The 12,530-nt window shown below is 45.7% G+C and overlaps 1 protein-coding gene across 1 annotated transcript; it reads left to right on the plus strand.

The window, feature by feature from the left end:
* The first annotated feature begins 6,398 nt into the window (after positions 1–6,398).
* On the plus strand, positions 6,399–12,524 carry LOC124660886 (probable acyl-[acyl-carrier-protein]--UDP-N-acetylglucosamine O-acyltransferase, mitochondrial). Its single transcript, XM_047198724.1, has 10 exons — positions 6,399–6,480; positions 6,596–6,681; positions 7,061–7,185; positions 7,666–7,774; positions 8,003–8,095; positions 8,171–8,287; positions 8,373–8,456; positions 9,842–9,946; positions 12,106–12,192; positions 12,262–12,524. Exons 1-10 carry the CDS (start codon positions 6,399–6,401, stop codon positions 12,379–12,381), a joined length of 1,008 nt encoding a protein of 335 aa, XP_047054680.1. The 3' UTR covers positions 12,382–12,524.
* The last annotated feature ends 6 nt before the right edge of the window (positions 12,525–12,530 follow it).

Here is a 12,530-nt window from a genome sequence, read left to right on the forward strand (position 1 = left end):
TAAATTTGGGTTTTACTTCCCTCGAAGACTGTTGCGATCCCCTATACTTGTGGGTCATCATGCATTCACCGAAATTACCAACTATATTGGAATGCTTTATGTATGCCTCATGTTTATACAAGGGATTCTTATCATTGCTCACCGAACTATATTAGTGTGTGCCGTTTCAAATTACCGAAACTATATGCCAAAACTGTATCCCCTAAAAGAAAAAGGAAAGCGAAAGATAGTTGATAATTGTTAGAGGGGTGAAAATAATGCATTCACCGAAATCCGCAAATATGTATGCCTCATGTTTATACCGAAATTATACCACTTTTGGGCCGTTTTAAATTACCGAAACTATATGCCAAAACTATATCCCCTAAAAGAAAAAGGAAAGCGAAAGATAGTTGATAATTGTTAGGGGGTGACAATAATGCATTCACCGAAATCCGCAAATATGTATGCCTCATGTTTATACCAAAATTATACCACTTTTGGGCCGTTTCAAATTACTAAAACTATATGCCAAAACTATATCCCCTAAAAGAAAAAGGAAAGCGAAAGATAGTTGATAATTGTTAGAGGGGTGACAATAATGCATCCACCGACAGAGAGAGAGGGGTGGCCACGAAGAGAGAGAGAGAGGGGTGGCCACGAAGAGACGGGGAGGGGTATACTGCCCGTTAGATCAGTTGATCAACGGTTCGTGGAGTCGATCTGTGTGACAACGGCTCAACCAATCGGGATAAGTTTGGGCTTCTGAGAGCATTTGTGACAGAACTTGAGGGTAAAATTGAGTAGTACCAACAATCCAAGGGCACATAAATAGTAAATAGACTAAGGGATTCAAACAAAAATAATTACAAAATGAAAAATGCGTGTTTTGTACAATATAATTCATATTGGGCTACATCAAATTATTTGCAATTCAAATATACATGAGTGTGACAATTATGGCATCATTTAGACAAACTATGTTTTTGGGGAAGATGTTTTGCAAAGGGGTTTGAGTGGAAAACCATGCATCTTCATAGCTACACTAGTGATTCTAAGAAGTGGCAATTTATGGTAAAACTTGATTTATATATGTTTGTTAAGGTTTTCTTGGTGGCAGGTTGCGTAGGAAGACTCCATGAGTAGGTGCCACTATGTTTCTATTTTTTGAATTTTTTTGCGCATGAAATGCCTCAATTAGATATGTTAATCTCATTTGTTGACTCTCTCGTTGACTAGCTACTTGAGGGTAAAACCGAGTATATTGCACTTGCCGGCCTAAGTACTCGAGGGGAAAACCGAGTACGGATAAAATTTCGTATAAGGCCCGAGGTTATAACCGAGTACACCAAACGTCCCGGGGTTAGACTCGTGTCGCGGTGCACGCTGCAGCTCGTGCATAGCGGACGCGTGTTGCGGTACACGCCACCTTCGTCTTTATAGAGCCCTTTTCCTCTCCCTCGACGCACGTTCTCACCGCAACCGCCTCTCTGTCCCATCATCTTCTCCACAACCGAAGAAAAACCCCGAAGAAAACCGCCGGCGATGGAGAAGAATGAGATGCCCATTGTCGGCGCATCGGCCGCCGGCGCATCGGCCGCTGCCCCGTCCGGGCCCCCGTCGCTCGCTTCCAACGTAGCGGCCGGGCGCATCGGCCGCCAGCGCATCGGCCGCCGCCACCGTCCGGGCCCCGTCGCTTGGTACCCGTACGAACCGGTGCCGTACGTCGCACCGGAGAACCCCTACGACACCAAGCATCGTCGACGACGAGCCGGAGGTAACCCTTTGCTCCCTTGTTCTTATCCCATTTCAATCCTTTTGTGTTAGATCTAGCGTTATTAGGGTTCGTCTGTTCCTAGTTCAATCCATTTGTGTTAGATCTAGCGTTATTAGGGTGCGTCTGTTCCTAGTTCAATCCTTTTATGTTAGATCTTGCGTTATTAGTGCTTGTGATTTGCTTTTGTTTAAGATTTGTGCCGATGATGATGAATATTTGGGCATAAATTGATTCAGGGTTTGGTCAGTAAACAATTAGTGTGTTCAAATTTGTTGTGCATGATCTTTGGTTTACTGACTCAAATCCTGGATATAAGTGTGTCCAATGTAACTGAGGCTACCTCTTTTTTTCGAGCCCATATTATCATGCATGATCTTTGTTCACTCTCTGTTCCATCATCATTGCAATTGACTCCATGTTTTTTGCACGATCTTTGGTGCTACGTGACAGGTGCAGAGCAGCGACGTCGACAGCGACGACGAGTCCTTCCACACCAAGACTCATCACGTCCTCAGGAGGCTGCAGTCCGGCCATTACGATGACCCCTTTGCTCGAGGCATTTACAAGTGCCCCTTCTGCAACAGAAGCTCCGCGCCACCGACTTCAACTGCCTCGGTGAACCATGCCGAATCCATTGGCGGATGCGGCGCTAGAGTTGGAACGACGGTGAACGTGCATGCGTTCATGGCCAAACACAAAGCACTTGGGATTCACTGCGCAACCTCCGGGCGAGTCACATGCGCAACCTGGAGGCGTTGAACATGCCTACTGCACTCTCTGTATGTGACTGCTCTATCTGTAGAGCAGTTTAAATTCATGTAAAATTTAGCTTATGTTGTAGGGTTCTATCGGTACTACTGTTGGATCTGTCGTGAATATATCTATGCTATGTTGGCTGCTCTATGCAAGCTTATCCTATATTTTTTCTGGATTTGTGCCCTAGATTTCCTACCTGATTGGGTAAAAACGAAGGCATAAAGAAATGAATGGCGTTAAAAAACAGAAGGAGAAGCTGCTCTAGATTTGCTACCAATTTGGGCTATCAAATAGGAATGAGATCGAGCGAGAGAGAGGAAAAAGGTACATTGAAAACTGCTAATCTGGGCGAAAGAGACAGAAACCACTCGTGCCCACGTCCCGGACCCACACGGCTCCACACGCTACGGCCCCACACGCTACGGCCACACAAACATGGTCTCGTCCTGTCCCACGCGGTTCCTTCCTACTAGCCCCACACGACGCGACCCCACAAACAACACGACCCCACTCGTCAGCACGGAACGGTCAACTTAACGGATTCCTGCCGTCGGAGCTGCTTCTGCGGGTTTCAAACAAGGACTTGGGAAAAACTGAGGAAAAACTAAGGAGCTAGGGAAAACTGAGCACAACTAATGAACCGAGGGCACGAAAATAGAAATCCCTTAAAAATAAACTAGATAGGTCTGGTAAACATAAAATAAAATTGACTAGCAAATCTTGTAGACGTTTCCTTTACACCATTTTAGCAGTGCTTTCTAAGGTTCGATTAAACCTAGGTATATTAGAGAAAAAACTTATCATACTACAATCCGTAATCTGGATCAAAGGTATCTCTATACTAGAAAACCTTTGTCTTGTCCTCTTGAGTTGAAAGAGGATTGAGACACTTTGCATTACTAGTTTTTTACACTTATTTTTCTTTAATCAAACCAACTTTCATTACTCCCTAAAATTGACTAGTGGATAATCAACTAAAACTTGTGGTTGTTGGGAATATTAGCTCTTCTTTCTTGCTCCTTCGGATCGATACCCTACTTCCACATTAAGAAATGCTATAATGATCCCCTACTTTTGAGGTTTATCAAGTACTTTTCTGGTGCCGTTGTTGAGGAGCGTAGCGCTTAGGTTGTTATGCTCGTGTGCACTAGACATTAGATTTATTTTTAGTTTGTTTTACATCTTGCAATCATCTAATCTTGGAGAGGTTTACCTTTTCAACTTGTTTAGTCGTGAGTTTTTCTTAAATTTACTTTCAATTTTGTATCTAGTTTCATTTGCAGCTTACTTCTTGGCGCCATCTTCATCTCCTTCATCACGTCTCCCTCTTCATCAACTAAGGAGCACCATATTCACCAACAAGGTGCAAACACCTAAGCTTGGGAAAGCTACAACCTCGCGAGTCTTTTCTTTTTCTTCTTGTTTATTTTTCTATCGTTTTCGCTTTATTTGGATTTGTCTCTGGTTTTCCTTCTCCCCCGCTTTTACTTTCTGTTGTGCATCTATGGTTTTCCTTCACCCCCCTTGCTCCTTTCCTTTCCAGCATTGTTTTCGCTTTTTATTTATACACAAAAATCTATTAAAAATTAGCGTAGTCTTTAAAATATAGATGTCCAAACTATGAGAGCTTACTACAAATACATATCAACTAAAGAAGGAAATAGAATATATGAATTGCTTGAACACCTTAATAACATGGACATTGATTTTTGTGAGCTACATGATATAACTTGTTCCACCGGAAAAGACTATAAACACTCTCAATCCCATGTAACCATAATAGTGATTCTATTATACTTACTGCTTATTAAGAGTGTAAATTTGCATGCCATGATATAGCACAAGTTGAGAAATATGTTGCTTATGTTAGAGCATCTTCAGTCCCGTCCCCCAAAGCGTCCCCCAAAACGCGCCGGATCGACCGTTTGGGGGACGTGTTTTGTTCGTGCCGTGTTTGGGGGACGTCGCTCCCTAGCCACGTTCCCCAAACGCCGCTCCCAAATGAATATTTGTGCACGAAAATAAAGGTTTTCATTCAAATTTGATTATATATTACAAAGTTTGAATGAAAACGGCTAGATTTCATCTAAACCTAGACTACTGACCGCCCGGCGGTGCGTTCGACGGCCCCGCCCCGTCGTCGCCTCCCCTCCGCCACAGCTCCTGCTGCGTGTGTCGCCTCTCCGTGCGTTGGGCGGTGGCCAGACGCCGCCGCTCCAGCAACGCGTCGACGTCCGCCCTCCCCTGCTGCGCCGTCTGGAGGGAGAGCTCGACGGCGCGACGAATCTGCGCCTCTTCGCGGGCACGGGAGTCGTCCTGGAGCTTCTTCTCCGACTCGAAGGACTCGACGAGTGCGCGTTGTTGATCGGCCGTCTCGTCCGGGTGCGGTCTGTCGTCGTCGGACCACTCGAACTCGTCATCGTCGTCATCCTCCACCTCGGTCTCCTCCTCCTCCTCCACATCCGTTGGCGCCTCCATCATCGCCGCCGCCAACGCGTTGGCCTCCGCCACCAACTAGTCCGTCCGCCTCCCCCAGATCGCCGCCAGCGCTGCCTCCCGCTGCTGACGCTCCTCCGCCGCCAGCTGCTGCTGGCGCTCGATCGCCTCCCGTCGTCGGCGCTCGATCTCCTCCCGCCGTTCACGGTACAACGCCTCCCGCTCATCGCGCTGGCGGCGGCGCTCATCAACCCACCGTCGGCTCATCTCCTCCGTCCGGCGCCGCCGCGCCTCTTCTGCCGTCGAGGCGTCGAACGACGCAACAGTGTCTGTCAGCGCCTCCTCGTGCCACGCTGCTGTCGCCGCGGCCTCGTGAGCTGCGGGTCCAGGGGCGTTGAACGCCATTACATCCGCCGCGTGCACCGCCTCACGCTGCTGGCGGGCCTGCTGCTCGAGTGCCTCACGCTGCTGCCGACGATGTGCACGCCATTTCTCCATCCCTCACCGCCGCCGCTCTTCCCGGGCGGCGACGTGGATGCCGAACTGCGAGTCCGGTAGTGGAGGAGGTGCTGGAGGAGAGGACGGTGGAGGGAACTGGCCATCGCCGGGGCGGCTCATCATTGCGCACTGGTGGTGGAACGACGAGGGCTGTGTTTGTGGCGGAGAAAGGGGTGCCGGCGGCTGTGGTGGCTGCCATTGAGCCGGGAGGGCCTTTTATAGACGCCGACGTCGGGAAGAAAGCGCGGGAAGATGCGAGAAGAGGCGGGAAGAAAGCGCGGGAACAGGCGGTGGCGTGCGAACGCCGGCGACGCGTGGAGGCTCGGCATCATCGACGAGACGTCTCGCCTGCCCCTCCGTCGCCATTAAGGCAAAGATACCGTCGTGTGTCACTGTGCGCGAATAACTTCCGCCGCGAGGTAGGCGACGGTTTAGGACCAAATTTGAATGAGTCGCTGACGCGTAGGGCCCGCGTCGTTTCGCCTCACTTTTCGTTGTGTCCGGCGTGCCCGGTGCGTTCCCTGTGGGGCGGGGACGGGCTCGGGGCGCCGGACACCGTATCGGAGCGCGCCGGACAAAAACGGGTTTAGGGGACGCGGCTGGAACCATTTTTTTGGTCCGGCGCGCTTTAAATTGCTTTGAGGGACCCTTTTGGGAGATGCTCTTACACTCAATGAGACACATTCCCTTATTAATGATTTACACTACACGTAACAAGAGCGATACGGTTGATGTCGCCGGAGAGCAGGTCGCGGGACTGCTCCATACGTGTGGCGGTTTTGGCTAAAAAGCCACGCACACATGACTGCGCACCCGTGCGGCCGTGTCGCTTTTTTTTTTTTTTTTTTACGCACACGCACACACACAGCATCCGCACCCGTAACCCTGACTGACCTCATTTCCCGCTGGTGGTCCACTTCCTCCCTTTCTCCCACCTCCGCCCCTCTCTCCCATGGCCGCCGCCGCCGCCTCTCGCGCCGCCCGACGAGTCCTCTCCCCCCGTCTTCTCACCGCCTCGCGCCATCTCCACGCAAGTACGCGTGCTGTCCTCCCATCCTGAGCTGTCTCGTCTCATCCTACTTTTACCTACTCTCCACAGCTTACAGCTCCCTCATCTCTGATTGCTTCTCATTCCCATCCGACCCGCAGGTGCCTCAGAGGGATCGGCGAGGGAGGCGTCCACGAGCTTCATCCACCCCGCGGCCATCATCCACCCCGACGCCGCCATCGGCCAGGTGAAGCCTCCCCCGCGCTTGCTCTCACACACGGCACACAAACTGACCCCTCCGGTTCCCATCCTCTCGGGGGTGGCTGACTGAGTTTACGGAGACTAGCAGTGGCGCACGTGCTGCTTACTTCAGTACTACACTACTATGACCAACCATCCATGGAGCCGCTGTGCGTGGGCTGTCGGATCTGGCCCATGCGAGAATCGTGTTCACAGTGCCTACCGAATGCAGCGCTCCACAATCTAAAAGACAATTACCTTACCTTTTTTTGCTTCCAAGGAAATATGCTGCTCTCTAAGATCTTCAGGCCTTTGGCATGTGTTCTCTAGCTGGGCGTTTCGTCGTGGAAAATCAATGCTCTTATGTGCTCTCAACCACTTTGCAGGGCGTCTCAATCGGCCCATTTTGCACCGTGGGGGCTTCAGCGAGGATTGGTGATGCTTGTCAGTTACACACCGGGAGCCATGTCATGGGACATACCGAGCTAGGAGAGGGATGCGTTGTTCTCAAGTACGGTGACATCTCTCCCTGCTTTCTGTCCTTTCTCTTCTCTCTTTCTGTAAATTTGTAATTGCATTGCCTGATATTGGAAATTCAAATTGGTATTAAAAAAATAAAATATAAGCGAAAAAGAACTTGCAATTTCTTCCAAGATAAAGTACTAGCAAAAGAGATTTTAGGGTTGTTGTGACCATGAACTGAATAACATCACTGGCCTACTGGTAATATATTATTTTGTTAAGTATCCAGAAAACTTCACATTCACTTTTAGGCGTTGTGATTAGGGTTCATTACTTTAGAATAGAAATTTTTCCTCACCATATGGACCGCTTATTTTTTTTTCATAGCTATGTCATAGCCAGCAGCACTTGAGTCTGACATTTGCAAAATGGTAGTCCATGTTTGCAAAATTTTAAGGGAGATGAAAATTTGACATGCCAGCAACGTAATTGTATCCCAATTCATACTGTGGAATTTAGTTTCTGGCAGTGGTGCTATCCTTGGTGCAGATCTCCCTGGGCGAACAATTATTGGGGAAAACAATGTGATAGGGAACTATGCTGTGGTTGGTGTTAAGTGCCAAGATCTCAAATATAAGGTTAGCAGCAACTTGACTTTGGTGTACTAATGCCACATGGTGTAGTATTTGCTTAGTGGTCCCCGTTCATGCAATCTCATGCAAGATCAACTACTCTTGTGTTTATGGTTTTCTCAATCGTTATTTTCACTGACACAAACACCTACATTTACAACGACGGGCATTTCATTTGGTTACTTGACATCTTATGCTTTGTGCGGAACATTAATGCCTTTTCCTCCTGTTTAGTCAGGTGAGGAATGCTTTCTGCACATCGGTAACAACAACGAGATCAGAGAGTACTGCTCTATTCACCGTTCTTCTAAAGCGTGTGACTGCACGGTATTCAGATGCCTTGTGATTAAAAGATGCTTGCTGAACTCACTTGTCCCCTTTTACGAGCTAGCATTTTCATAGGTTATTGGTGACAGCAATCTTATAATGGGGTCCTGCCATATAGCACATGATTGCAAGATTGGTAACAATAACATCTTTGCCAATAATACTCTATTCGGTGGCCATGTTGTTGTTGAAGTAAGCAACAATTTTACTGATAACCGCCTCCACGTTTTCTTTGTTGAGAGCGCATTTCTTTATTGCCAAGACTTTATTATTTCAGGACTACACTCATACTGCTGGGGCTGTTGTTGTCCATCAATTTTGTCATATTGGGTCATTCTCATTTCTAGGCGGAGGCTCTGTGGTATGTTCAGTCCACAAAGTATAAACATTCATGTGCGTTAGTTCATATCAATTGGAGCAATTCTTATGGGAAGTTTTGATATTGATGTCATGTAGTTTAATCAGTGATTAACCCTCTATAAGCCACGTCCAAATTGTGTGGCAAGACAATTAGACTAATAACGGTGTGTTTATGACTCGCTTGGCTTACTTGGCCCAATTTGAAGGTCGGATCCTCTTCAATATGAAAGATTTGATTTGGGACTCTGATGCTGAACTTAAATGCCGGGTGTTTGCGTGGCTTGCTATGCTCGGTAAGTGTTTGACGGCGGATAATCTACAGAAGCGTGGCTGGCCAAATACACCCACCTGCCCTTTTATGCAATGCTTGCCCTGAATCCATCCTGCACCTGCTGGCATATTGCCCCTTCCCGCTAGTGGTCTGGCAGCTAGTCCTCAACTAGTTGAATATGACCCAGGCATCACCTCTTGCCACTGCACCGTCACTTTGTGTCTGGTGGATGATTTGGAAGGAACGAAATGAGCTAATCTTTAACAACTCGCCGTCGACACCTCAACAAGTTTATCAGAATTATTGACACTTCTGAGATCTGGGCTATTGCTGGACGCAATTTGCTACGGCAGCTGCCACACATACCTCGGGAACCTGATTAGCTAGCCAATTCTACCTCCTGTCCTGTGTTGTTGGCTACTTCCTGTAGCCTGTAGTTTGTACTTTATAGTCTGTATGTATGTACAACGCTGTGTGCTCATTTGGTACCCAAGCTTGGAATTTGTCCAGGTGGGTTTCCCTTGTAACTCCACTTTTCTCTCTCATATCAACGTAAGCAGCTCACTGCTTCGTAAAAAATGCACACAGTAAATAAAAACCAGGAATCTAGGCTAAAGTGAGAGGATCACTATACATGATATACTTTCCCCAATGTTGCTTTTCTCGGGATAGGTGCATGATCATACTAAATTATGCAGTATTATCTCTGCACGAAGGTACTCACGTCGAATGTTATTCGGTGTGGTAGTTACTTTTCTGTTGAAAGACTGATCAGCTGATGGCAATGTTTGTCACGCTCATGATTTTGTAGGGTATGGAGATCAGGGATAAGGCACTCAACCTCATCTATCCACCTGCATGGCCTAATCCCTGAGGTTAAACTGAGGTTCTGAGGGTTTCTTGGCAATTTGATAACTCATTGCTTAACTGAAATCAACGCGCTTGATCTCCTTTATGTTGAGAGCAAATCTAATAAGCAAACACCAATACCACTGTTGTTTCAGCTACCTTTAAGTTGTCAACCTGTCTGTGCCTCTCTGGCACTGAAATTCACTGTCTAAACATTGAATATTTTGTCTGTAAACTATGAATACATTCATTTCTGTTTGAATCAGGTTGCACAAGATGTTCCTAGATACATGATGGTTGCAGGTGATAGAGCAGAGCTTCGTGGTCTGAATCTTGAAGGTCTTAGGCGCAACGGTTTCTCAGACCAAGAGGTTTGCATATATTACTGAAATTTGCAGTCCTTACTGATATCATAGCCGCAGTACCTAGCTTTCTTCATTTTATACCTGAATCAAAGGGAGTTCTTAAAATAGTGCTTGCAACTTCTCGTGTCCCATTTACTGATACTAGCCCCGCATGTTGCAGCGGGTATCTACAACAATAACATCAAAGCCTTTTTTCCCTAGCAAGTTGGGGTAGGCTAGATATGAAACCCAACACAATATCTCTTTAAGAAATATTGTGTGAATAAAAGGAAATATGATGCTTGAAGTGTTTTATTTTCTCTATGAATATGCAAGATTCAGTTGATGAAATAGTAGAGGGGCTAAATTTAATCGACATAAAAGGGTTGTTTATTTGGACAATTAAGTGTCGTTAAGGTTCAGAAGTGAACATGAGTGATGCAGACAAAACATTGGAACACCGTTGTCCTCGCACTATCCAAGTCTCTTTCTATCTTCTATAAACCAAATCAGTGAAAAAAACGGAAGTAGGAATATTCATAACAATTGAAACCATGGTAGCAGAAATTGCAAGATATAATGGAGTCCAAACTTTCAGAAATTGTAACATGAGAGCTGCAAATTAGAAGGATTAGAACTTAGAACTATACCAGGAGATGATAAGTTTTAACTTTGGAAATAAAAATGAATGAAAGCGGTAGTAAACAAAGCAGCTAATTTTCACCTTTGCACCGACTACTGCAACTGCTAGCTTTAGACCGTCATGTTTGCATTTCAGATTGAATACTTGTCACTTGCATTCTGTAGAATAGAAATAGATAAGGAAGACGAAAAGAGAACACGCGGGGAAGAACATGTTCTCAGTTTTGTTTTTCTACATCAACACAATTCTACCCAAAATGGTCCACATCAGGATAACTCTTATCTTCACTTTTGCCGTGCACCTGCCCACACAAACAGAAAGTTAAATCAGCCCAGAAATTGGAGGGATGCACGGGTTGTTTGCTGAATCTGTTATGGGGCCCAGAAATTGGAGAAATGCTCTCAGCCAATTGGCCGAACAGCCAGACGCCACTGCATGCCCAATGAAAGATGGAGCTCTGGTATTAATTGAGTAGGGAGAGGGTCGCTTCAGCGAAGAGGAGTTGACAGCACAAGTGCGCAGAAGGCCAAAAGTGGAGAATGATTTGTGATAGGATTAGTCTAGTGCGCTTGTCTCTTTGAATGCCAATGGCAGTTTCTAGAATTAATCGTCGCTGCACAAATAAAGTAACGGAAGAGCTGATATAAACGGGCATGATTTGATGGACCTGCGCCAATGGAAAATGTTACGCTTAAAATATATTTCACCCACGGGAAAATTGGCGTGGAGATATTGGTGACGTGCACCAGAATAATCAGCTAGTGGGGATGCGCGATCAGACGGTCCGTAATAAAGAATACGATCAAAATTGGATGGCTGGGAATATGTGATGATGTGGATAGGCTGCATGTGAATATAGACAACTTAATTGATCCCTAGTGGGGTTTTGCTTTATGAGAGATACAGGTTGGTAGTTGCTTAAACTTCTGATGCCATTATTGTGAATTCACAGTAAGCCAGCTAACATCAATGCCTTATTGGAAGAAGATCTGCGAATAGCAAGATATTTGTATTAAAAGAAAAAAATTTGAGCACCCTTTGAGTTACCTTTTTTTTATGTAACATCATCTGGTAATGTGGTCCATTAAAACTATTCACAAATTACTAGTACATCTGTTTTCCAATACTTGTCATTTTTAACAGATCCTGCATAAGTAATCATAATTTGGATATTTCATGGTTACATTACCCTTGCATAATAATATCTCAATCACGAGCAGCGAGGACAATGAAGGACGAGGGCCATGGGTATAGTTGGAGCAGTAATTTTGGAATACATGCTTTAGGAATCAGGAATTATTAAATATTCTGCACGGAAATCTTAGTCAAAAGGGCCAAAGTTTCCGCAGAGGGTATATTCTTTTGAAACTACTACCATAAGCATGAACTGGTAGCTTTCCGCACCATTGTCTCAAGGATATCCAACACTATGGAGGGTTTGGTGTTTTAGTTCTTAAACACTAGTAGCTATATGTTTCCAAATTCCAATCAAGTAAATTATCGTTCTTTCATAAGATTGTTATGGCTTCTTCGTAAAATCAAGGTACGAAGTCTGAGGAAAGCTTATCGGAAAGTATTCATGCCAGCTAGTAGTTGCCAGAGTAATTTTGAAGACCGACTCGCTGAACTGGTAGGCACACTTTCTGTTTTTGTGTTACTTGTGTTTTTTCCATGTACTAATATCAATGCATATCAACAGGGACGGGAAATTGAGCTATTAGAATCTCCCTCTGTATCCTGTATGGTGGAATCTATTCGCACATCATTTGAGCAAGGACGTCGTGGAATATGCAAGTTCAGAAGTTGGAACATCTCATAAGCATGTAAGTTATCAAGTTCAATTGGCACTGGATGATTTGCAAGATGATATGTCGGGAATATTGATATCCTAAGTGCTAATATTATTTATAGCACCCATAAAAGGGATATTCCAGCTCCCTATTCAATAGAGACCTTTCTAGGAAGCTG

Source organism: Lolium rigidum, chromosome 6 (genome assembly GCF_022539505.1).
Source record: "Lolium rigidum isolate FL_2022 chromosome 6, APGP_CSIRO_Lrig_0.1, whole genome shotgun sequence".
In the NCBI taxonomy this organism is placed as follows: Eukaryota; Viridiplantae; Streptophyta; class Magnoliopsida; order Poales; family Poaceae; genus Lolium; species Lolium rigidum.